The sequence below is a fragment of the Aythya ferina genome (assembly GCF_964211825.1).
Source record: "Aythya ferina genome assembly, chromosome: 12".
Classification (NCBI taxonomy): Eukaryota; Metazoa; Chordata; class Aves; order Anseriformes; family Anatidae; genus Aythya; species Aythya ferina.
In genome coordinates, this window is record NC_140308.1 from 14,639,026 (window position 1) to 14,665,557 (window position 26,532).

Genomic DNA, 26,532 nt, shown 5'->3' on the forward strand with positions numbered 1-26,532 from the left:
GTTGTGCCTGATGATAACTTTCTAGATTTGGCCAAATAGGTTTGACAGATTCCTCTGCTTGAGGCCCATCAGTAAACAACGTATCTCACTTACCTGTCTTTGAAGAAAAATGTTTCTCCTCTAATTTGTGCGACTCCATCAAACACGATGTCGTGCTTGCACAGCTCTGGAGTGACAGGTCCAAGGGTAGGACGTGGGCCTGGGCCTGGGCCTGGCCCTGGTCCGGGTTCGACATCAGTGGATACTTCTGTAATGGTGAACAGAGAGAGCCTGCTACACTGAAAGGCAGTGCTGGGTGGGTAACACGTGAACTCACAAAATTTATAGAAGGGGAATGATTCTGAGGTGGTGCTCAAAGGGGGAAACAACTTCAGTATTAAAAATTCTAATAAAGAAGGGTGGTTGCAAGTTATGAAGATGAATTTGGAACAATTTGTATGTGGCCTCTGTGTCTTTATCACTAATCAAAATGTGTTCTTTAGAACGTGCTCTTTGCCATCAGGTTTATTTTATTTTGTTCTACTTTTTGGCTGTTTCTTAGACATCAGTCTGCTTTACTTCACTAAACACAATGTGCATGTAGTGGGTTTAAGGTGATAGGAATGGAAAAAAGCCAAGTTTTTTTCCCCAAACAATTGTATTATATAGAAAGCCATTTGTGTAAGGGTTATTTCAGGTACAAAGAAGCATGAAAGACAGTTTTGTCTTGGTTTTTGAGGTGTGACTTGAGAAAATTGGGTTAAATTCTGAACTCTCTCAGCGATATGCTGTGCAAGCTTAGGAAATTCACTTAACCCTGCCCATGTCTCAATTCCCACTCTTAATTAAAGCACCTAAGAACAAGAGGAAAAAAAAAAAGATTGATATCAGATTTTTGATAAAGAGGTCTCTTGCGGTAATCATTTTGGTGTATTCTTATCATTTTTAAAGTCTTAAATACTGTAGGATGTGGTCACAATTAGGAAGATATCTCAGTAGAAAAGGGAAAAGTACAGAAAGAGAAATGGTATGGATTTTCCTAGGCTGCTTAATTGACCGTAGTATATTTTTGCCTTCAGAACGTGGAAGATAGTAAAATGCAAAGGAATGATTATGATTAAAGTACCTTCCATTTATATAAGTGTGTCTGTGGAGAAAGTAATGAATTTTAAAGATGTACCAGCATAAAAACACTGTCTTCTCCAGGAGCTTGCCAAATATGTTTACATACATCTATCACCTTCCACACATTACCTGCAAACGTTATCGTGCCTGTACAACCTGAATGTGGGAAGTCAATGGGATCTCTTTTCCAGCTGGGAGAGGAAGCAAACCCCTTCCCCTCCTACAGACAGTTGCAGTCTGGGAAGCTCAGGGTGATGTAGACAAAAACACCCCCATTGGGTATTTCAGGCTAGAGAAAACCATAACATTTCATTGTCCTAGTAGAGGCAAGAGGAACTGGAATCTACAAGTTGGGAATTTATCAGGGGAGCTCTGGGGATAGTTCACTAAATTTGGTGACTCATTATCCTTAAACTGTGATACTTGCTTGGAGTAGGAGCCCTGCTAGTAGTGTGAAACAAAGGATGTCTGTGGCATTCATGATATTGGGCAGTATGAAATCCCCTGCAAGTTCTGAGTCCAAAATTCAGCCTGTGCTGTGTGCTCTTCTGCTGAATCTGCTGCTGAGGAAGGCCTTACCGTATAGCTCCTGGATCCCCTTAATGTCATCCTGAGACAGTCGGAAGTTCTTGGTATAGGTGTAGATGGGGGCCATGAGAGCTCCCGGGTCCTCGGAGTGCTCCAGTCCCATAGCATGGCCAAATTCGTGTGCAGCGACCAAGAAGAGGCTGTATCCTGAGTAACACAGAGTTCGTATCAGCTGCTTTGTGTCAAAAATGTACCGCACAGGTTAGTCATGGTCTTATTTTCCTTGCTATCCAGGAAAATCTCCTAATCATAAACATGGTAATTAGTAATTACAGTCTCTAATTATGTATGTCATAGATACACCCAGAAATATTCCAGTGGAGAGAGTCTACAACCTCTGCTGTAGCTGATGTTTGCTACGGCCTCACTTGTGACTTTGTCTTAGTACTTCTGTGAAAAAAGGAAGTGTATCAAATCAGAGATTTTTCTTTAAGCACAGAAGAATTAAACTTGCAATCTAGATCTCAAATCTTCTTCTGTCCTGAAATGGTACTGAAATGTTTAACAGGTCTGTGTACCTCTGTCTCTGAACAAAGCCTGAATCAGCACTGTTGTACCAAATACTAAGTTTAAAAAAAAATCTTTTATCATAGGATGGCTTTTAATCAATTATGTCCAAACAGTCTCTGAAATATGGCATTTATTTTCCTCCTAAAAGAGAAAGGAAAAATATTCAGAAGCCTGAACCTAGCACTTGTTTGTAGATGTGTAAAATGCCTTTTGCTTTATTTAATTTTATCCATGTTACAAATAAAGGCTAATATTCATGAAAATAACTTTAAATACTGATATTCACCACACAGACACAACATAAAGCTCCCTCCTTTTTTCTCTTTTTTTAAACATTTTTCTTCATCTTTAGCAATATCTGTCACAAGTGTTCATTGTTTACATTTAGCATTTGTTCCTGGTTTGTCCGTTCTTGCATAACTAGAGAAGTACCATAGTCCTTGGGAGTTTGGATTTAGAGGGAAAAATTGGTCATGAAAGAAACACTTTTTCAATTTTTTTTTTTTTTTTAAGGGGGGGAGGGTGGTTTTTATATTTTGGAAATACACTTCCACTGCAGTTTTAGGAAAACTTAGTGTTTCAGGCAGATGAGCCCTGGGATGACTTGTTAAGGTTTTTCTCCCATTTGAATGTAGGGGTTTTGCTCAGATACTGGGTGGGGGAGAAGTGCCATAAACAGAAAGGAGTGATAGGTGTGAGAATGAAATTGTAACGAGCGTGGTGCCGTCCTTGTGCTCAGTGTGCTGTTCCCATTGCATGGCTCTGAGAAGCGGAGTTACCTTGGTCTGGACAGAAGCCCCACTTGCGGTCATCGTCGTAGCTGCTGGTGGAAGCACACCAAAGCTTGCCGTCATTGCGACCTGCACTGGTACAGGAGTCGTACTTGTTCCCAAGGAAGATGAAGGGGAACACGCAAGGGGCTCCCTCTGAATTTCCACCGACTGTTGACATGGCTGTGGAAAGCGATCGGAAAACACATTGAGAAGGGAATCCCTTTTGTAGGATTAAGCTGATGCATCTTCTCCTAAGCTACACGTGAAAAAGAGAGAGAAAATCTGCAATCCTCTTAACTAGAGAGTATGATTAAAACTAATAGTGAAGAACAAAATCCTCTGACACAGGAAAGAGGCCACTGCAATGAACTTGCCTTTAGTTCTGGTGGGAAAGAGAACAAGCCCGGGACCCAGGTGCACAGCTTAGAGAAAGAAGCAGTTAGTGGTGTTCTGTGGAAGAGGATTGCACAGTGAGTACTTCTGTGGGGCCACTTTGATAATGCCTTTCCTCACAATGCTTTGAAGTGTCTCAGCTAGGTTTAGTGTCAGGAAGGTTAAAGGGCTACTGAGTATCAACTGGTTGGTAGTTGTCCCACTGAAGTACTAGCTTTCAAGGAAAAAAGTGTCCTGAAGAGTAGTCAAAATGTCATCAATTCCTAATAATTGATGACATTCTCTCACAGAATAGTGAGACAACATTCAAACATTCTCTCACAGAATAGTTAAAAACATTCAAACGTTCTCTCACAGAATAGTTATAAAATAGGGTGGCTTTTTTTTTTTTTTTCTTTTGATAATACTAATGCAAAAACTTGCAGAACTTTCCCGCAACTGCTTTCTCAGCTGTATAGCATATGGCAGTAATATATAGGAAAAAACACTTGCCTATGTGCACATACAAATATTTTCTGGAGGGAAGAGCATGAAACTAAATCAAAAATTACATGTTGAAGTAGGTATCACAAAAAATATGACAGAAATATGAAATTCATTTAATTGAGTTAATTAAATAGGAATACAACCTAGGAATTACTTTCTTCGGAATTACAATTCCTTTCAAATTATAGTCTGTCTTCTTAGAAGGTACAGAAGAGCAGCACAAAGGTAAAGCTGGTTGTCTCCCTGATTATTATTATTTATTGATCACTATTAATTAATAAGCCAGGAAATAATGAGCACAGCTGCCAATAACAGTTTATACCGGGGGGGAGGAGAGGGGAACAACTTAAACCCTTTTGTTGTTCCAGTAACAGAGACTCTATTATCTAGGAGTTTTGATGTATTGATTCCAGATACATTGGTTCTTCTGCTTGTTGGACCATGCTTTAGATTTCTACCTTCCTAACTATGTAGCAAGTTATATTGAGTTTGATCCTTTATATTTCTATTTTTTTTAAATCATCTGTAAGGTAAAATTAAAGGGTTAAACCTGGATGTCAGAATTAATAAGAAACCAAACACTGATACAAATCCACAGTTGAAATTGCTAGGCTGTTTTCAAAGGACTTGAAATACGGGGTGCATCTGTGTGCTCTCAGCTGGCCTTTGTGCCAGCGGTGGGCTGAAGTTTATGGTCTGTCACGTACGATCGTAGCTGTGCCTTGCCTCCGGTAAAAGGCTGAGATTTTAGAACTGCAGCAGCTAAATAGCTATGGCTATAGCCTATATCCTAAATTGAACACCTGCCAAGCTATAAATTATTTTTGTTCTTCTACGTAGTAAAATTCAAGTTTCAAAATATCAAAAACTGTGAAGAAAGCAGATGTTTATTTTTCTGGGTAAACCATTTCCCTTAGTTCTCCTGAACTGCTCAGAAGATCTATTAGCTGGAGCTTACCATACTAAACAGGATTACCTTTTTTTCCAATGTAAATGTTAAGTGTTACTTATTGACAGGTATAAGCTAAAATATCAGTCATGGTTTATTCTGTCACATGAGACTTCTCTTCCAGGGCCATTAACAACTTGTAGTCTACTCAATGAACATTCCTATGGTTCAAGGACTTCCGTGTGTCCCTTGTAAGTCTGGTGTAGTGCTGTATGCTACATGCAGTATCCTTTAAATAGATTGCTTGTCTTAGTTACTTCCTTGGCCACCAATGGGTAAACTGTGCTTTACTCATTGACCTTTACATGCTCTGGTGTATGTGTAAAACAAAACAACAACAAAAACCTTCAATTTTCATTACTTAAACCAATGACAAATGAGACTGTTCCACAAACAACGTTCCCCTTACCAGTCTCTGGACAGAATCCATATTTCTTATCTCTGTCGTAGTCTTCAGTGGTTCCACACCATCGGTACCCATCTGTCCTGCCTTCTGTTGTACACTGGTCATAGGACTGGCCTTGAAATTTAAAGGGAAATTTGCACGGCTGCCCGTCGCCGTTGCCACCCATCGTAAAAAGTGCTGTTGGGAAACCAAAAGGTGGAGATGTCAATACCCAATGCTCAATATCCACAAGGAATCATAATGTGCCGGTGGTGATGTGTGAAGGTCTTGACAGTGATTAGTTATGCATTGTGTGCAGTGCTGCTCACTTAAAACCTCTATTTTACACCAAAAAGGAAATGCTTTGAGAAGACGGGCTGTTACAGTCTATCAAGTAGGGGAATAAAGAGCACAAAGGAAGACCTCGCTATGAGTGAACTCAGAATGAAGAAAATCTAAGCTGTTGGAATGTTAGCTAGGATGGTAAACATCGTACAAAACCATGAACAGGCTAGATTGGTTTTCCTAATTGTCTTGTGCTTAAGTTTTCTGCTTCTTTAAGATGCTGGCTTATGGCAGAGTTAGCCAGATGATATATCCTGGAGGCATTTCCCCTAGGCTTTGCTTCTCACTTCCAGAGTCCTTGCAGCTGGGCTCAGGCGCTCCCTAGATAAGCAAGACAGGAAGAACAGGAGTCCTGCGAACCAGCTGAACGCTGGGGGCTCCTCCTGCCTCCTGCTTTGTCAGGGTCCCCAGTGTAGCTGAAGCAGCCATAGGTCTTCTAGGGGGTGTTTGTTGTTCATGCACATACACAGACAGGTCCCCAGGGCTCACCATTGAGAATCACAATTCTCTCATGTGGGTGAAGAAGGATAAGTTAGCCTGAGCCAGGAGTTCTGGGACCTGTTTGGGGATTTTAGTAAATTCTCTGGCATATCCAGTGGAAGACAGATATACATGTAATCCTGTACTGGTTTAAAAAAAAAAAGTCCAAAGGGAATTCTGTGAAAATGCAGATGCCTCAGAGCATCTGATGTCTTTTGAATCTGCCTGTCTCTTCTCCTGGCCACTCCTTCAGGAATCCTCAGTGTCTGTGAGTGCCACATGCTGGTGGGAGGAAGCCCTCAGGGCAACAAAATGGGTCAGGCCCTGCACTGAACTGAGACCAAAACAAATCCTCCGTACAGCCATATGCTAATTCTCCTTGAGATTTAAGAACAGCACCCTGAAAAGAAATAACTCTGCATGAATTCCCAGTATAAAGAACACCTAATGTGGCCTTTTTAAGGTGCCCAGGGGGTCACCTCTCTCTCATTCCCCATTTAAATCCAAAGCTAAAACCCAAACACATATGCAGGAAGGCTTGCTAATTTGTTTATAACTTTGCTGTTATCATTTCTGATGACCAAAAAGCTCTTGTAGCCCCAGTGTCTTTGTGTAGGTTTTGATGGTTTTTGTCTTTGCTTAGTCTGATGCACTGCTGGGAAGAGACATTGTTTATGAACAGGCTTCACTTTTTAGAGTAGGGATAAATAAAAAGTCAAGACCTTTCCAGGCTGAAGGGCAACTGAGAATGGTTCTGATGATGGGATGTTGTGACACGAGTGATTGATTCACTTTGCCTTTTCCACTTAAATCAGTAATTGGCCACTGCATCAGGGGCATGAACCAGCAGGCTACTGAAATAAGTTCCAGTCCCAGTACGGAGAGGACTTGGACCCTGCAGGCCTGGCTCACATGGGTGAGTTTGCAATTCTGATCCTGCCAAGCTCTGTGTCCAGCATCCTTCGCGTGGAAGCAGCCTCAGAGGTCCTGTCTCTAGGCAAAAGGTGCTATCAGTGTAACTGCAACACACACTGTGCCTTCCTCAAAGAACAAGCTGCAAATGTAACAGAATAAAAGGAAAATACAAACAAGTTAGGGAACATACTAACTAGAATTATGTTTATACTGATTGGAAAAATGCTTTTTTTTTTTTTTTAATGATAGATTTGGAAAGCAAAATTAAGCTGAGTTGTTTAGATGACTCATTTACCACATGAGCTGCTTCCAGCTCGAGACCTGGCACGCTCTGCATTTTAATGGCTTATTTTTTTTAGGATTGGTTTAAACATGGCTCAGTTGCAGAGACCATATAGAAAGTTGGTCTCATGCTGCTTTGCAAGGAGTCCTTCTGAGTCACAGTCAGAAAACAACTTTTAATTTTGCTTGAGGTAACATCATGTGATGGTAACCTCCGTGGTTTAAGATTGCAAAGATGCCCCCCTGCTCCCTGATTAACTGGAAGAGGCTTTGCTTTAACATAAACAAAAATTAAGGAGACGAGATCAGTTTCCCCCAAAACATTACAAAAGGTTTAGTGACGTGTAAGATCTTTAAAAGGGCCTGACTCTTGCTCTGCATCATGCCAAGTTCAACAATTTAAGAATTAGTAAAGTTCTACAGCTGTGACAGCAGATTCAGACTGGACACTGCTAATCCGTGAGCTGTGCTGGTGGTTCTTCCCAGAAAAATCAGCCTCCTGTGATGCAAGGAAACCTTGGGCTGGAAGGCTGCTCAAAACCCAGTGGCACAGACCTAAGGTGGAGGTAGCTGCAGCTGTGTGAGGTGAGGGCTCTGCCTGGGAGAGCAGGCAAGCAGCAGTGCCAGGCTGTGCGATCAGTGTCCAGTGCAAGGGAGGTATTTGATTCCTCTGCAAGCCCAGCAGCCCACCTTTTTCTGTTGCTCCTATTCAGGACGCTGCCTGGGGTTCTGAACTGGTCTGAGCCAGCCTTCTGCCTTGAATGAAGGTCTTGGTGTGAAAGATGGCATAACAGGGAAAACCAAGCTGGGTTAAACCCCAGCCACCTCTCGGCAATGTGTGACCAGCTGATTAGGGTTAGGGTGGGCATCTCTCCTTCATAGGGGAGGTTGTGGAGTTAGGCAGTTAGCAGCAATGGTAGGTGTCGGAGGACAAAAGTTAGGAGCCCAAACTCCCTGTAGTGTTAGTGGAGTTTGGTAGAGTGATTCAGTGCCCTTGGATCCTATATGGCAAAGGAGAGGTTCCACACATCTATGTAAGACTCATGTAGTAGGTGGGTAACTTTCTACTTTCCCTTATTCTGCTTTGGAAACATAGTTGAATCAGGCTACAAAATTAGGATGCAGACCAGAGATTAACTTTAGAAAGGCCTGGTGCAGTACCACAGCCCTAAGGAAAGTGTTTCCAAATGTGCAGTGTGGCGTATTGGGAAGAACTGAAACTAACTTTGGTGAATTAAAAGGCGGAGGAACAAACACTGACAACTAGGAATGTTGCCCCCAACACAGGCTATATGATGTAAATCCTTCCCTATCTGAATTTATTAGCAGGGGTTAGCAAATGGAGTCTTGGAATAATGAGTGAACAATACTGCTCTGAATTTAATAAGAAACATCTGTGCATAACTGCTCAAGGATCTTGCAAAACAATTACATCAGAAACAAAAGGCTGAAACCCTTCTGTTCCGTTTCAGAAACCTTGACACAAGCATTTCCAGGAACACCAATTTTTTGAACCAACTCTTGAACAACTTACTGAGAGTGCTTCACTGCTCACATTTTCTGTCTCATCCAGTTCTAGGGTTTTACAAAGGTATCAGTCATGGTGTGTGAATGCCTGTTTGTCCAGCTACCTATAATTTGGGCTTCATTCCTACAGTATCTGAGGAATGAAGATACAATTTCATGTGTTTTAAAAGAATAAACCCACTTCTGCACTTTTCAAGCTGGAAGGATTAACCTTTGAGAGGGAAGAGTTGAGGAAATATGGGGAACGAAGGAGATGACAAAGTCTGAGGAAAGAATGATTCTGTGGTTGCGTGCATGCATGCAATGTACTCAAGTAAATGTTAGGCTAAAGAGGCTAGTTCTGAAAGGGATGTAGATAATTACATATATATATTTTGATTAACTGAAATCTGTTAAAAGTTCATACCCCTGCTTGTTTACCTGCTATAGTCCTAAATAGCTGTTATCGAGAGCTGGGATCTACCGTGGTGTGACATATAATGAGCAATCAGGTTTTTGGAAATAAAAAACAAAACTAAACTTTTTTTTTTAAATCATAGTAGGGCTAGAAGACTGATTATATTCCACAAGAGATTTTCTTTGCCAACTGCTGCCATGATAATACAGAAAAACTTATACTGGAAAGTGTACAATCCTGAAACTAAACTTGAGAAATTCCCCATCTGTTTAGTGTTTGGCTACAACACTAAACCAGAGATAGCAAAGAACTTTTGAAAACAGGGTATGCAAACTTTTTCTACACATGCATATTTGTGATCTGTAAAAAAAAAAAAAAAAAAAAAAAAAAGAAGTGTACTTAACTGACACATGCAGAGTAACACACACGTGTTTCTACAGTATTTGCTGAGGCTTCCTGGGACGTGTCAGGCTGTGCTTGTGCATTCTTGTCCTGGCAAAACCCTGACCATGTCTCATTTTGTTATCTTGGCATTTTAAGCATCACTAACTTTCTTTAAGCAATCTGCATTCTCTTTCCTCCTACTTCATGTAGCCATAACTTTATAAATAAATTTAGCACTGTTATTCCAACCAGGATTAGCACAAGTCTAACAGAAGTTCCACTGTTCTGTTTTGATCTCTTTCATAGCCCTGCTGTTACTTGCTATGCGCTAGCAGTAGCAGGCAGGAGATCTAGTGATGCTGTGGGACCATTGCTAAGGACGTCAGGTAACAGGAGTGAGGAAACACTGCCTGCTGCCAAAAGCTGATAGCAACTGGTTGTGTACAAAGGGCAAAAATGGATACGGGAAACTGCAGTATGGGAAGTGTACGGCAATGCAGGTGCCAGCACTGGAGCTGGCAATCAGGAGATGGCACAAATGGTTAAAAGCCCCTTCGAGTCTTTGCTCTTCTCTCTTCTGGTAAGTCAGCACTGCAGCTACAGCTAGTTATACTTCATTGCTTCTCTAAAGTTTTCCTGCTGTGTGCTATACAGAAGATCAAAGTAATGCTTGCACAGTAATGAATTAGCTGAAATCTTGTATCCAGTGGGGTCATCAAGAGTTTCAAGTGTATGAATACACTCCTGATGCTTAGCAGGAAACACGTTATCATATAATTTCATGTTAATGATATTATGTGTATTTTATATAAAGTTACGGCTGCATGACAGCACTACACAACTTGTCTAATCTGCAAATGAGTGTTTCCTAAAAGTCCGATTGCAAAATAAATTGCTTGTAAAGCCAAGGATTCTGTTCAGATTTCAAAAAGCTGAAAATTCAGTATGATTTTAGCTGTCTTAGACCCACTTTTTGTACAGATGCTGACACAGAGTTAGGATTTCTGACAGTGTTCCTGTACCTAAAGTGAACGACTGGAGCTGCTCCATGAGTAAGAGTACTAAGGCAGACGTTGAAACAAAACCCTAAACTCAAAACGTGAGTGCTCTCCTAGCTAGCAATTAGTAGTGCGCCAATTTATTAATGACTTTGTACCAGCATGGACATCCACTTGCAATTCAATCATTTTCATTTTGAAAAGCAGTCAAAGGACATTTAAAGGGTTGTTGTGACACTAACAGTGTCATGTTGCCCAAAGAGGGCTCCCAGACTCAGGTGGCCTGGGCGAGCAGTTGCTAAAACCGGTCACTTGGTACGTGAGGTTACAGAGACTTGGCTTAACGGGGTTCCTCCTGAACTGTCAGGCTTTTTCAGTTGCTGCTCTTGAAGGAGATGCCATTGCAATTGTTAGTGGAATGGCTTGTGATCTGGGGAGAGATTTTGGTCCTTTAGTGTGCTTTATCTCTGAGTTTGTCCCTATCCTTATTTTAAAATGTGGTTGGTTGCTCCCGGGTTGTGAAACGGAACCTTTGTATCCCTGATGTGTACGGGGGGCCTGTGTGCTTCAGGCACGTCTTCAGTGTGTCCTTGGTTTTAAGGAGAGGACTGGGTCTTGCGTCACTGTCAGTTACAAATTCTTCTACACTGAGGGATTCTTTAGGGAGTGTTAAAATGGAGATACTAAAGATCAATAAATCTAGGTCTACCAGAAAGGAACTGGAAAAAGTACAGAGAGAAGAGATAAACAAAGCAAGTAGGGACCAACCTATCAGGGAGCAAAACATTTGAAAAAAAACTTCTACTTACACTCATGGGGACAGAAGCCATATTTGCCATCTGCATCAAAGTCTTTTGTTGTGGAACACCAGAGGAACCCGTCACTGCGTCCTGCGTCTGTGCAGCTGTTGTATTCCTTACCATTGAACCAGAAGGGAAACTTGCAGTATTCTCCATCTGCGTTTCCATACTTCACTCTAACCACTGCAAAGAGAACAGATGCAATGGGGAAATTAGTCACTGACCAATATCAAAATTAGTCTTTGGACCTGTTTTTCTTTCTCCTATTTTTTGTATTTTTTTTTTTTTCCTGGAGAATACTGATACAGAAATGTAATGTGGATTTCCACTTTGAAATTCTGTATGCTGTTAGTCTCTCTGTTGGCAAGATGATCAGAGCTGAAATAATAACTGGTAATTTTGAGAGAATTACATAGATATTACTCATGGTGAAGTGTTAGAACGAACAGGCCTTAAAATCAGCCCAGAAAAATATATATGTTGTTGTTACTATGGCAATGCAAACTTCTAAACATGCCATTAATACATTTAGTAATTTAGCCTCTTTGGTAATGTGGTCTAAAGTGTTCAGTATAGTTTGAAAGGTTCCAGTTGAGCATGAGCTTGACTATGCCTTGTGCCTCATAAACCACATCGGTATTTGCAATTTGACTTGAACAAGATCTGCTGCACTGGGGGATATGGTGGTAATGCAGGCACACCCTGCTCCCAGGTTTTATTTCCATTTGTCACACGTAAACATTTTTTTCTTAAGACTGCCGTACTGGTGCTCTAGCATACGTTACTGTACAAATAACTCGCTTATCCATAGCACTTCTAGTAGCAGGAACTACCTAAGCAGTATATCCAGTGATACAGAAAACAGTTTCCTCCTGTTCGTTATTGTTCTGAGGCAGGAATCCAGCCCAGTTACTACAGACACCAGTTGAGGTTCTGCTAAAGTCAAAAGAAAGCCAAACAGAGGGAATTTGACTATTTTGGTATTAAAGTTCAATTATTTTTTCAGTGGGAGGAGAGCTGAGAAAACTGGATTTTGAAATGAAAAGTAAACATGAATTTGCATTCTTATTCTAAGATTTCCAATTTATTTTACAGTAAGAGAAATATAATTAGTAATATATGATTGTGGTGAAGTCTAGGCAGAATAAAACATGTTCCAAACTACTAATGCTTGGTCTTGTTTGTCTAGGTCAGGTGATGGTCTCTGGACTTCAGTTGCTTCATTGTAAAAGGCAGTGGCCAACTGCCTGCTAAGGACACTTGGAGTTGTTCTTAATCCACTTGGCATGAGGGATTTATATTTCATTTGTTTATGACAAACGCCATGAGTATGTACATTCTTATTCAGGCAGATGGTTCCATTTTTAAAGACTGGAGCCACAGTTTAAGTCATCATAAAGGGAAGGTCAGCAGAAAAGCGCTGGACGCCTCTTACAAGTGAACAAGGTATTGCCGCTTGTGCACTGAAGCATTCAGAATCACAGTCCTGGCTTTGTACTTTTCCCACCCTTTGTGCAGCATCAGGCCTCTTATTAATTCATTTTTTTTCAAGGGGTAATGGTACAGGAACAGAAAGGGAAATCCTATGGAACAGTCAGGAATTACATAAGCATTGTGTAGAGAACAATTTAAATTGTGTGAATTAATTTTCATCTGTAGGAATATTTTCCCTAACATTTATTGTTGTGTCAATGAAAACATTTTAATGCAGTGCCTGAAGCAGCGCTAAAGCAGAGCAGTCAGCAGACCATATGTTCTGAAGCATTTAAGTTTGGTACCTTGCCCCTCTCCAAGAGTCCACAGTTCATCATCATCAAAATGGGAGTCTCCTCCAATTCCTGGCCCCGGCGCGAAGGCGTGAGCCAGGAGACCGTCTTTGCCATCAAATGGATAGCCATCGCCATGTTCTGCAGGAGAAAGCAGACAAATAAAGCAGTTTCTAATGACCTCAACTCTGTCAGAGTGTGTACATGAATAATGATTATCGTATGTACTTTCCCACCCAAGGCAGCAGCAGAATATTCTAGTGAGTGGTATGGGCTGGGCTGGCAAGACTGAACTGGAAGACAGGAAGCCAATTCTTACAGAGAACATGAAGTGACAGTCCTGTGGTTGTCAGAGCGTGTTGTTTTATATATCACAAGTATTGTGGAAGGGACTCAAAGGCTGAGAAGAGCAGTGAAATGTAGTACATTGGATGTACGACTGCATGCACACTGTTACTTCTCTGTGGAGACTGGTAGGAGCTATAAAATAAATGTTGTGAATGAGAGAGATTTTTTGGAGTACTTGTTTTGGTCCCTAGCACAGACTTTAGGGTAAAGGCAGGCTTCTTGTTGCAGGCTGCTTTTGTGCCTCAGACTGCTGTGCTCTTTTCTTTGCACAGGATACCGACTATTTAAGCAGGAAAGCAAATGATCTGCATGTTTCTCAGCAGTGAGCATCTGGAAAGCTAGCTCTTATTCAGCGCCCTGCGTCCTCTGAATGAGCCTATCCCTCTTCCACATCAACCACTCCGAGACTCAGGCTGCTCACAGGGCAACAGCATTTTAAGTAGCTCTCCTGTAATTGCACTGTAGGCTTTTCTTGGAAGTACACCGCATGTGGGTAAGGCAGGCTGGCAAGGGCATAACCCTGGTATTCATAGCTTCCCCACCGCAGTGACCTGTGCTTCAAAGCTGGCTGCCAGCATCTCCAGTTGCATCATTTCAGGCCTTTTGGTCTGATGGCTTGCCATTTAGCAGAAGCCTTCAATACACAGGCTTGATTCTCTATTCTGTTACACTGATTTCATGCTGCTGTCAGCCTCTTAATACTAGTTCAGTTCATTCATTTCAGTAGGCTACTGTGTCAGTTGTTCAGGGAGTGAGATTTTGACATGAATTTAGATACTTCACTCCCATGCTTTGCTTAAAAATGAACAGCATTGGGGATGTCCCAACTCCTGTGAATCTGTAGGCAGTAAGGTGATAAGGATGAGTGAATGTGGGAGAAATTCCCCCACTATTTCTGAGCTGAGTATAATCAGCAAGTACTGAAATCAGCAGGAACACTTCTGCTTTTGTAAGACTTCTTTCTTGTGAACCAAGCCAGCCTGGATGAGGATCTGAAGTTTTGGGTTCTGTACAGAATCTCTGAAGCTTTTGAGGTCAACTCATCAGTAGCTAAAGCAAAGAAAACCAGCTTGAAATGGAGGCTTTTACAAAGAGCTCTCTTATTCTTTGAACTGTTCACTTCACTTCCCAAGTCTACCTCCCAAGTGACTGGCTGTACAAGTATCTTCATTAGTATTAAAAATTCTATGACTGCCTGTAAGAAGCTAAAATGCCTCAGGTATACACTGAACAGTTATGTATGCTCTTTCAGAGGAAACCAAAAATAATTGAGAAGGCATGTACAACTAAAATGAATCAAGTTGCTCATCAGCTGAGCAAAAGCCAGAATTTAGCTTAAGATCCATGTTTTGAAATTTTTCAAAACCAAAGAATGTATTGAAAGTCTTCAGTTTGCTATGCTAAAGAACAGAGACCAGCTATGGAGTTAAAATTGAAAGGATCAAATCCATTTTTAAGGTCCCATACGTTAGGACCTCTGCCGCTACTACTGGAAAACTGAGCATGGAGCTACAAATGAAGGCTACGATGGCTTTTCATTCTTTTTTGTGGCGGGATGCCAGCTCGCATCATCTGAAGATCTGTACCAATATTTCCTGTTTTTATTTCTGATTTGTAAATTTAGAAATAAAACGTTGCCCCTAGCAATTCTCTTTTGGAAAGATAAATATAGAATAAGGATATTGTATAAATATTTTTCTCTGACTCTCATATAAAAAAGAAAAAAAGTGAAATTAGATCCTAGCCTGTGTAAGCCAAGTGCAAACTAGGACAAGGTTTGCCAGAAAGGCTCACGGGTACTACTTATTGAGGGTAAGTCATTCCAATACTAAGGATTAATGAAAGGAACAAAACCAAAAACATATGGAAAAACAGAAAAATATACCCCATCGGCCAAAATTAATCATAATGTCTGCTTCTCCATCATGTATTCGGTTAAATCTCAGCGGTGTGACATCACTCCAGACTTGAAAGGCTCGGGCAAAGGCATCATCTACTGTCTCGGGATCCAAATCCGGGGTATAGCCTATAATCCTTCGAGGTAAAAGGAAGAGTTAAGAAACACATAAGCCTCCTCCCAGTATTTGTTGCTTACTGATCTTAATGCTGAACAGACTTGGAAAGGGGTTAAGAGGTAACACTGCTCCATGTGAGGTCTGGACTTCACGCTGCTTCAGAGGCGTGTTTAGATGTGGCACTTACTATTTATTTTCCTTTGGAATCGACACAGCACCATGAATTATTTAGACAGAGGCTGTGAAAGTTGCGTGGCATTGGCCGTGCACAAAATATTCAGGGATTTGCATCGGTGCTGGCAAGACAACACCTCATGTTCTTTCACTTGGTTAGATGTGAGACTGACATTTTTGGGACCTACATAATGAGCTCACAGGTCATGCTCTCACTTTAGACCTGAACATACCAGCACATCCCTGATTCATAAGATTTAGCTGCCAGAAAAAAAAGCTCAATATAATTCTGAAAGTCTCAAGGCTGGATTGCTTTTCCTCTAATATCAAGAAAAAAGCAGCCCTTCTCCCTCACCTTCATAACTAGCTATGTATTGTTTTATGCCAAGTGAATATTAAGTCTCCACCAGTGCGTTGGTTACACTGGTGGTAGGATATATGAGGAAGCACGAGGTTAAAGCATGTGGGATAAAGCCCTACACCTGACTTAAAAAAAGGGAAAATTCATAAATATATATATATGTATTTTAATTTATATGTGCTGATTGGACTTATTAGTGCCTTGTATTACAGCCAGCTAACAGCTGTGTAAAGAAAAGTTTCTGACCCTTTTCTGCTGTTGTGTGTAAGGGATGAAACTACTTCACGCGTAGGGATAACATTATCAGAGGAGGCATAGCAGCCATATGGAGCTGTGAGAGCTGCCACAGGTTTTTTCAGCATTCATTAAATGGTCCCAGAATGCAGGATGTGTTGAGTCGTAACTCGTGAGGCAGCAGCACACCAGGTCATGCACCTAAGACAAATTTGCTGTTTGTTCTGTCCTGCCAAAGGTTCTGTCCTAGCCCACTTGAGCCAATGGGATGTTTTTATTATGGACTTCAGTAAGAGCTATATTGGTCCATAACCCTCTAGGGCAAGAGTTAAAAATGAAAATATGCTGAACCTATTGCAATAGGTTTGCTTTAAATCATTTCACCTGACCTCTAACTGCTGCTCACATCTATGTGCTTGGTCTGTGAGGCAATTTTGAGGCTGCTTAGATCCCCAAACAACGGTGTGATGGCACAGCCTTCTTTCATTGGGGCTGAAATCCCTTGCATTTGCCATAGTACAGGGTATGGAAACAGTGGATTAATTAAGCGTGGTGCTTTGCCAGGCTGTGGCAATTGACTGCAGCTTAGCAATTAGAAATTTCTGTGTTCATAAGTGGGCATTTCTGAACTCTTAGAAATAATGCATATACTGGGCATACTATTTTAATACTATGTTGCCTAAATTTTAATACTATATTGCCTAAGTTTTCATGTTCCTCATGTTGTTAGATCATCTGTTTAATAGGGAAAGATCTTAATTTTAAATTTGGTAGAATTGTTTGCTCCCTTTGTTGCATACTACTTTTTTTCTTATTGGCTGGCCACAGAAGGTGAATTTCATTTCATTGGGTTCGTGATTGTTTAATACTGTAAGCTGATAAGCAAATAATGCTTGTTTTATTTTAAAGTTTATTTGGTGATCTCCATTTTTATGGCTGCTGAATGTGGAGGACTGTGTCCTCCTCCACATCCTCTACAGTTTGTAAGTCTTGCAGTCCCACAAAGCACATGGGACTGCTGCTCTAGATCCCGTAGGATGCTTGCAGCAGAGCAGAGAAAACCAAAATCTCTTCAGTTCCATCCAGAACCAGAAAACTGAGTTTTAGATGATTATTCCTGAACCTTTACAATTAGAAATTTCAATGTTTGCTCAAGCATCTAGGAGTTGTCCAAACACAAGGAGATCATAATTCAAGGAATCCTCTGTAGGCTGCTAAACAACTTCCCTGCTTCAAAGTGCCTTGTTCAAAGGCACTACTTCTTAAAAGTGCTCTGGTTACGTACGAGCAACACCCCGCATCGTCAGGCAGTACCTGTATGTTATGTGGTTCTTTTCCCATTTTGGCTTTCTTGGAAAGAAGTTGTAATTGGCCACATCTGGGTTACCACAGCGGGGTTTCTTCATCGTCTCAATTGTATTTTGATCCAAGTCTCCTGTTTCGGGCAGCCCAAAAAATTTCTGCATTTTCTTCAAGGTATCTTTCAGTACAAATAAATTGCAATTGTCTTTTGGGCATCCATAGTACTTATTCAGGTATTGCTTGAAGGGAAAAAAAATAGGCACAGAACAAAAACTTTAAGATTCATAAAAGTGATAGGTAATCATTACAAATACAAACTGTGATTCCATGTTAGCTTTCCATCTGTAATTTGCAAGTTTTCTTTTCAAAATTCCTATTAGTAACCGAGATACCAGCAGAATCGCCTTAATTGACACAAACCATCCTTGATCACGCAACATTGCTAATTAAGCAATCATTTCCACTTTTAGCTATCACCTTTACTTAATGAATTGCTTTATTAATAAGTAGAGCATAGAGCTTTAATGTAAAACTACAAAGTAAAAATGAGTTTATCTTTTTTGGTTTCCTTATGATGTATAAATCTGCTTACAGTTTTAGATTTGGTGTATTTTTTTTTTTCCTGGAAGACTCTGAGGATTATTGAGAAACTTGTCAAGTTAAGGTATCAAAGCAATCACACAAATGAGAGCACATTAATTGAAAAGGAAAAAACAAACAAACAAACACAAAACAGCATTGTTTATTCAAACCACATAAAGCTATTTAAATGTTGTGTGTGTTTGGTTTTGAGTCAGCTGTTGCAAAGACTTTTGAAACATCTCAGTTGCCTGGACAGAGTGGCCAAACAATATCTGCATGCTTTAAAAACCATCGAGTGCTCCAGCAATTGTTAGGCTGGGCCTTTTGGTGTGTCTGTGGTGACAGATGACCATGTTTTCTCTCCTTAGAAAACAGTGGTCGTAAAGCATTAAAAAGGCAGCAGAAGTCCATTACTTTGATCTCTTCTCCAAAATAACATCCACCCAAGTCTTTTTCAGTTCCCATTTTGATTGTCAATCACCTGATTTAGTCACCTAATTAGGAGATGTAGCTCAGTTAAAAAAGAAAGAAAGGAAGAAAGGAAGAAAGAAAGAAATGAGGCAAAGAGCAGGTGAGGCATCAGTTCATGCCTTTGAGCCTCTGGATGCAGTTTGCAGACACACCACTGTGGTTCCACTTGTGTTAAATCTGCCTCCTGTGATGTGCTGCCCCATCCCTGGAAGTCTTCAAAAGACGTTTAGATGTAGAGCTTAGGGATATGGTTTAGTGGGGACTGCTAGCGTTAGGTCAGAGGTTGGACTCGATGATCTTGAGGTCTCTTCCAACCTAGAAATTCTGTGATTCTGTGATCCCAGAGGGGCAGGGGGGCAGTCTGTTCCCTGGTAGCAGTTACAGTTCAGCAGCCTTACTTTTCAAATATGTGCTGATAAACGCTGTATTTATGTTAAACTAAACTGAAGGTAGGCAGCTGTGGCCCTGAGGATCCATACGTGTTCCCCACCTTCTGTGCAGTACACAAGTGAGCTCACACAAACAATTTAGGGTTTAGTAGTTTTTTCTCCTTAAATTCAGCATTGACTGCCAGAATAACTGAACTTCCTCAGGCAGAGACCAACCCTGCAGGAATGTCTGGCAGCCTCTAGCACGTGGTGAGAGCTGCCATGAAAACATTGCCATTCCAAGTAACAGCGTGACCCCTCACACAAAGCAAACAAGAAAATTTCCACTTATATCTCCAGCAACTGTGTAAAATCCTTAATCAACTCTATTCCTAACTGGAGATTAACAGATATGGCCAAACAGGCTGCTGGCTACTTAGGGGTGTTGGCTTCAGCGTTGGGATCCAAACTGAATTTCGGAAAACCTCTAGTTCAAGTTGTTGCCATTGCTTGGACTGTTAGAAAGGCCAGCTCAATCACATTGTTCAGCACAGGTACAGCTTTAGATTGCTGGATGCACATCCGCACTGAAGAGTAGATAAATGGCTTCAGGTGAAGATGTTAGTTTGGGAGCATCCTGAATGCTAATTACCTACTGCCATCTAATAATTTTCTTTCACAGAGTCCAAACAGCTTGACTAACAGTCTGGTGCTGTAGGCTTTATCCAACAGTGAACTTTGCCATTCTCTTCTATGTGCACAGAGATTTCAGGAACCGCAGGCTGCAGTTTAGGGTTGCTTTACTGTGTGCCTAGCTCTAAAGGGAGTGCTACAGCCATGTCCAATGGCAGGTGTTCCCAAACTGCTGTGAGGGCATCCCACACTGGTGCTGAGCGAGGCACAGAGCTCAGGGATGCTGTGGCTGGTGATGCTGCTAGACAGAAAGGTTACCAGTAACACAGGAGAGGAAGAAGCATGCTGCAGGTACTGTACCCAACATATTAACTACAAATCCATGGCAGGAAAGAAACCCAAATAGATAAGGTAAAGGTGTACTTTCCAAAAATGTATCTGAAATATTATAGAGAATTATCTTTAACCAAGGAATCCAAGAAGTTTGACAGAATGACAGCACATGTGAATCCTTGTGATTTGAGTTATTTCCGAGGGAAACCTTACTTTATGTCGTTAATTGACTGAACTTCACCCAGAAGGTGGGGGGTAAGACCTCTACATCAGCAAAACAGGAGAGGATATTTGATGATTGCAGTTGGTCAGGACATGGATTGCACCAACCTTTTTGTTAAGTCCTGGAGTACCTCATTCTACCCTGCCTAGGAAATGGCTCGGAGTTTACTCAGAGAAAGGATTTAATCAAGATGTTACACCATTTCCTTCAGGAGGTCCTCCAGTCACCTCCTGACTAAGCATAGACTATACTAAGACTTTATGATTTTTATAACAATGTCTTCTGATGTGGTATTTCTCCAGTGAGGGCTGCAGCACTGGCAAGTAATGGTTTCACCATTGCTACCAGTAAGTCTCTGCTCAGAGCTAGTGGGGCCTTGTGGCTTTCTGTGCAATGCACCAAGAACGTGATCAAACAGACCTGTTTAGAGCATCTGCTCCTATCCTGGTTGTAATGTAGTTTTGATATTTTTTGTCTTACCCTCTGTTTGTATCTGCCAATGACGTACCATGACATAGCACAGACTGTACATCAGAACTGAAGTTTACTGAAGAAGCAGGATGCTGCTCTTGCCATTTTAGGTTTGCAGGCATGGTATAGAATGAAAAAAATAGAAAATGAGGCATGATAAAGAATTGTATTTGGTAGGATTCTAAATAACAAGCTAACCCCCTCTCAGTTTTTCCTAAAATGGAGATTTTAGTGAAGATGAGAAATGAACATAACCAGCTGTTCTATGAGGAGAGAATCCTGAAGGAAATGTAGTGTCTGTGTAAACCACATCTTGGCCTAGGCTGCGAAATTCAGTTTCCCCAGAGTCAGCAGGGAGCTGTGGTGATGAGGAATTTTGATCCAGCCCATTAATGAAACGGGGTCCAGCTGCAACATAGCAATTTGTGTCCCGATGCTGAGTGCTGGGGCTGTGCGGGTGGAGGGGGTGAGAGAAAGGCAGCCAGTGAGCTTTACCCAGGGACACAACCAGAAAGACAAAGAAGAAGTGCAGTGTTAAAGCAGCTTGTAATTTTCCTCTGAGTACACATAATAAATAGGTTGTTTGAAAGAAACAGAGACGAGGGGAGATGTGGATTGCTGTTATTGAATAAAAGCCTGACTGTGTCTAAGAAAATAGATTATTTCAGGGTGGTTAAATTACCATTAGACATGTCTGACCCCACTCTCCTCTCCCACACATGCTGCCCCCCATCCCCTGGCTGCCATGCTGCCAAGACAAAAGCCTGGGTGAATGTGTTTAGTTAAGGGCTGAGGAGTGCCCTTTTTGGGTCTGTTTCATCTGTTTTTCTTAAACTTTCCACGACAGCCCCCATCTGGAAAGTCTCTCTACCCTCCCCCAGACCTTCTTTAACCTGGCAAGCTTTCCCAGGATGCACACCAGCTCCTCAAGAAAAGTGACCAACGTTCAAGCCTCTATATACTAAAATAAGAATAATTTATCTCAATCTTTCTTAATATGGGATCGCTGCTGAAGAAGAGAGATATCTATAATTTACATGCCAAAATAAGGTTAATCCATCTCAATCTCCCCTTAAATGGACTTTCCCATAATGTCACTTTTATGAAGGTCCACAGGGCTAAAATCAGGTTAGAATAAAACGCTGTAGAGTTACGGCCATAATTTGCTAATGTCACTTTCAAAAATCCAAACTCCTTTTTTTTTTTTTTTTTTTTTTGTTCCAGATTGAATTTAGAAAAGACTATTTCTTTAAATGTCTGAGTTTTTTTGGTTTTTGAAGTCAGAAGTAGTCATAATGGCTCATGAAACTCGAGCTAGCTTTCAATTGTAATTGTCCCTTAAAGCTGTTTATGCAATGCACAGCAAACAATCTGAGAGCAGAGTCCTGAGAGCTGGGTGATGCATGCATTAAGCCCAGGTTTACATAAGTGAGTCGCAACAGCCCTCCGTTCTGTTTGATTTAAGTCAAAAATCAGACATTTCTATTTGCTCTTTTCCCCTCTTACCATTGGAATCTGTTGATTACAGCCATGATGATTTAATGACATTATTTTGTACGTTATACATTCAGACTTAAGAAAAAACAAAAAAAACCCAAAAACAACAAAAAACCACAAAACAAACCAACTTTCTTTGCTGTCTTTAAAATTTTTAAGAGAGGAAACATTGCTTGGCTCTAGTTTTCCCTTCTGAAAGCTGATACCTTTGCTCGCTAGCGAGCACTTCCAGAGACTCTAGAGAGAGAATGCTGCAGTCATTTCCTAGCCCCAGCTGAAAGAAGAAAGAAACATCTGCTTATGAAACAACAATATAAATCTGAAGCAAAGATGAAACCAACACTTACCACTGCTAGTTCTTTGTCTGTTTTTGGAGTGCTGTCTCCCGGAAACTTAATGATTGGTGACGGTGCAGCTAAAGTTTTGCTAAAAAGATACACTTGGATTAATAGGACTTTAAAAACTAAGCCAAAGACAATGTGAGTCTTCATTCTGCCTAAACTTGTGCTGTCCTCTTTGGAAAAAGCTTTTTCCTGACTGCCTGTCAGTTACTTTAGCTGCACAGTACACCAGTTGCTTATATACACATCTTAACTCTCTGCACCGTTTTCTCTTTTGCTTGCTCTAGCAATTCCTTTGTATGTTTAAAACATCCAGATGCGCAGTCTCAAGCTACCACAAGAGGAAGTCTGAAAACTAGTGGAAACATGAGAAAAGGCAGTTACCAGATGTGATTGCTGTGATTTTAAGGTAGCAACAGGCAGATACTCATTACTCCTGAAAGAGGCTATTTTTTCCTCATTTGCATGTATGAGAGCAGCTAGTAATGCCAGAGAGCAGCAAAAGGCAAGACCATACTTCATATTGAAGTGTCCGATGTAAATCTTAAGTTTTAAAAACAAAACAAAATGTTTTCCTGCCTAAGCATTTGCATTATTTTTAGCCTATATTCTTGCCACAGACATCACAACCTGCCTTAGCCATATATGTGGTTACACTCCTACCGCTCAGTAACCATTTGGATCACGCACTTTGAGGCAGCCCCTGCATGGAGCGGTGCGAGGCTTCTCGTCCCCCTCCTGCTGCACAAGCCCCAGGTCTGTGTGCGTGGGGCTCACCGGCACGGGGCACTGGCACCGCTCCCTCCCTGCTCGGTGCAGAACGTGGGTGCCGAGCTCTGGGTGAGGCTCTTGGGGCCGGATCGGTGCGGTGTTTGTAGCCAGCTCGAGGCTTTGCCACCATGTGCATGGTGTGTCACCTTTGACTCTCTGTGGGGTAAGAGAGAATCGGGCAAATTCTGCAATGAGAAGTTGTGCTCAATGGCTGGAGTTGGGGGAATTGTGCCAAATTCAGGGCTTATGGCGTGAGTGTGGCCCATTGGTGCAGCTGCCTTCATCTGAAATTTTGGTGCAAGTATGGCCATTGTTATGGCTAAGCTTCTTACTCCATCCTTCACAATATCGCCAGCTTGGAGGTGTTATTACAAGCTAAATGTTATTTTAGTTGAACGTCCTCAATCGTAGGGGCTTTCCTCGTGAGTTTTTAAGATGGGAGGCTGGCAATTCTGCATGAATGCAAACTGTGTTCTGGCCAGCCAGCTGGCACGGAGCAGTTCCTATTAAACTCGAGTGCAGCCACCAGGGTTCCTCTGAGCCCTATGTCAGGAGGGCTGCAGCACCTTTCCCCTAAATGTTGCTGAGCAAAATGCATCTGGATACAACGATCTCTACCAAGTAGGGCTCTTAATGAAAAGGAAATATTTTGCTGGTGTTCGGTTATGTATTAACAATACTTTGGGATTTGATATTGACAGTTCTTCGACTTAACTAACGCGGAGCTGTTCTGCCAGCTGCAGCCCATCGCCTGTGAACCAAATGATCGATTTCAAACTGGGGGCCAAGCACTTCAGGGAGGAGCATTCCCAGGACCTTTTGCTGCCCATGCAGCTCTGGTGAAAAGCAGGCACTGCAGCTGTACGGCCAGCCACTGGCTGAACCAGCCGTGGGAAGCAGCACGTAATGCTCGAGGAGAAGAAGGAGCTGCAGGAGCTTTGAACATGAGTGGGGCTCTCTTTGTAAGCAGGTAGCTCTCCCACCCTTCACATATGATCCTAAAAGCACCTGAGTTACAATGAACGACTTTCCCCTAATGGTTCAGCTTTGAAATTACATCCTCTTCTTTTCCAAGCGTTGCCTTAATAAATGGCAGCTCTGAAAATGTGATCACGTTTTTCCACAGCCCTGCTTTTTGTTGTGGGGAATGGCTCTCCTGCCTTGTTTGTGATGACAGCTTCTATTTGGGTCTGGCTACACAAAAACTGCAGGAGAGCAAAAGCTAGGAAAGACTCACTAGATGTGCCAAGTTACTCTTATCTTATCCTTAATGAAGCAAGTAAAAATATTGCGTGCTATGCTGCAAGGCTCTGCAGTTATCTCTGCTGTGGAGTAGGTCGAGGGCTGCTGTAAATCTTAAAGCATACAAGCCACGTCATTTCTGTAGGAGCTTTCATGTCTTGTAAGATGGCTTAGTAGCTTTTGCTTTGAAGGGTACTGCAGTGAAGCCGTTTGAAGCCAAGTGTGTCCTGGCACTTTCCCCTTGTGCTTGTAGGCCTCCCTGAAGTCTCATGAATTCCCAGACATTCTCCACGTGTCCCAGTGAATGAGGAATCGGAAACGGATGGGGACACTTGTGAATGGGCTGTGAGATCCCTGCAGCTTGAGAATCTCGCTGTATTTAGTTTCTTATCTTTGCCAGCAGTAGGTGTAGGGCACCTTTTAAATACGGTTTCTTAAAAAAAAAAGCAACAGATGTGGATCTGCTGTGGAACGGTGTTTCTCACCTTCAGTTGGAGTTTGCTGGCAAACTGCTTTCCTGGGACAGCTTCAGCTGGCGAGCAGTTACGTGAGTTATGTGCAATTAGGAAGCATAATGGGCGATGGAATACTGGATTTAGGGGCACTGGGGAGAACCTGGACATTGACTGTTCCCTGAAAGGTGGTGTCATCCATTATCACATGGGATCAGAAGCAATTCACGAGATCCTAGCCAAGAGTAGAAGTCCTAGCATTATATGACTAAGCCTGGGATAAAATGTTTCCTGTTTCCTTACGCTTCTCTTTGAGTTCCACAGGACCATCCTGTTCTCACAGGGCAATGGAGGTGATGATTTTTCAGGCAAGGACTGCAGTGCTGCTAAGTCCTGGGAGCAGGGAGCTCCTGCTGCTCTCGCGCCTCAGGGCTGCCTTTGTTTTGAGCCCATGGTTGGGCCGGATGACTTGGGCTGCTTTACAGCCTGAATTACTCCATGGTCCTACCAGTCTGCTGAATTTGAAACAGCACACTATGCTGTGTTTTCTGTTCTCAGGTAAGCTCAAAACCAGGGAGGGAGGCCCTGAAACACCTGAGTTGATATATTCTGATATTTACAGAGTACAGTTTGACTGCTGTTAATGTTTACTTCATAACCACTCCTTGTCGTTCCAAGCGCTGAAGAGGTTTCCTCTTATGCTGGCTGGCAATTAGTGAACTGATTCCTGGAAGGTAAAAGGAAGGGGAAAACAGTAAAAAGCCAATGAAGAGGCAGAAGAATAAGCCCCCCTGAGAAGGTACCATAAGGCCATCTACCTGCTTCATGGAAGAGCTGAGTCATCTCTTGCCTTAATACTCACTCTGCAAGATACTTTTGTCCATGCACAGAGTTGCTACCTCTGGATTAGCTACAGAGAGCGAACACAATTACAAGCACATCTACAAGCTTTATGTGCTTCTGGAAAAAAATCATGCCAATGTTGCATATAACTTCCACGTTAGATAAGACATTTATGCAACATACACATTAATTTATCTCTCCTGAGTCATAGAGAGCCGCTCTCCAGTTATTGTGTGTGTTTCAGGTCAGAACCACTCCATGTTGAGGTTTTAAAACCATCTACTTTATAAGTAAGGTGCCAGATTTGCTTTCTAAGTGCCTACTTTCATGCATTAATAGGAACTGTATGGCAGAAACCACACATTCTGAGATGCCAAATGCCTCTCTTGAGGGCATACTTCAGTAATAACAGTAAAAAGGGAATCATGATGTCTTGTGTTATTGAGCCATAAGCTACATATCTTAGTAGATCTGGCTGTGATAAGAGACACATGATTATGCATGAACATGCTGCTTTTATCAAAGGATTTTTCTGTTTCCAGAATATTATTTTTTAAATGTTTCAGGAGCACTCAACAGTTTCATGATTAGACTTCAGATGGTGTCCTGGGTAATTTGCTGACAGAGTAGTCAACCTTCCAGAAATACACTGTAGCAATTCCTCCTGTCACTAATTCCGAAATTATATCAAAAGCTGATGATTTCCTGGTGGTTTCAGAGCAAACGTTAGGCAGAGTGTCAGCAAGCACAGTCCACAGGAGGATGATGGATTTATTCTTAGTGGCTTTT

At 41.7% G+C, this 26,532-nt stretch overlaps 1 protein-coding gene and 2 long non-coding RNA genes across 7 annotated transcripts in view; 2 read left to right on the top strand and 1 right to left on the bottom strand.

Moving 5' to 3' along the window:
- Positions 1 to 13,224, top strand: part of LOC311443268 — a 45,190-nt gene extending 31,966 nt beyond the window's left edge. Inside the window, exons 2-3 of the long non-coding RNA XR_014697167.1 lie at positions 12,506 to 12,762; positions 13,028 to 13,224. This is a non-coding gene — a long non-coding RNA (uncharacterized lncRNA). The remainder of the gene's footprint in view (positions 1 to 12,505; positions 12,763 to 13,027) is intronic.
- MMP2 (matrix metallopeptidase 2) overlaps positions 1 to 22,795 on the bottom strand; it is a 35,473-nt gene extending 12,678 nt beyond the window's left edge. The window contains exons 1-9 of the mRNA XM_084533319.1: positions 22,442 to 22,795; positions 17,529 to 17,755; positions 15,316 to 15,464; positions 13,095 to 13,223; positions 11,326 to 11,499; positions 5,213 to 5,386; positions 2,982 to 3,155; positions 1,684 to 1,839; positions 94 to 247 (exon numbers count right to left, since the gene is read on the bottom strand). Coding sequence (XP_084389445.1) covers positions 94 to 247; positions 1,684 to 1,839; positions 2,982 to 3,155; positions 5,213 to 5,386; positions 11,326 to 11,499; positions 13,095 to 13,223; positions 15,316 to 15,464; positions 17,529 to 17,755; positions 22,442 to 22,585 — 1,481 coding nt within the window. The 5' untranslated portion in view covers positions 22,586 to 22,795. The remainder of the gene's footprint in view (positions 1 to 93; positions 248 to 1,683; positions 1,840 to 2,981; positions 3,156 to 5,212; positions 5,387 to 11,325; positions 11,500 to 13,094; positions 13,224 to 15,315; positions 15,465 to 17,528; positions 17,756 to 22,441) is intronic.
- Positions 1 to 26,532, top strand: part of LOC311443265 — a 328,368-nt gene that overhangs the window by 205,170 nt on the left and 96,666 nt on the right. The window lies entirely within an intron of this gene.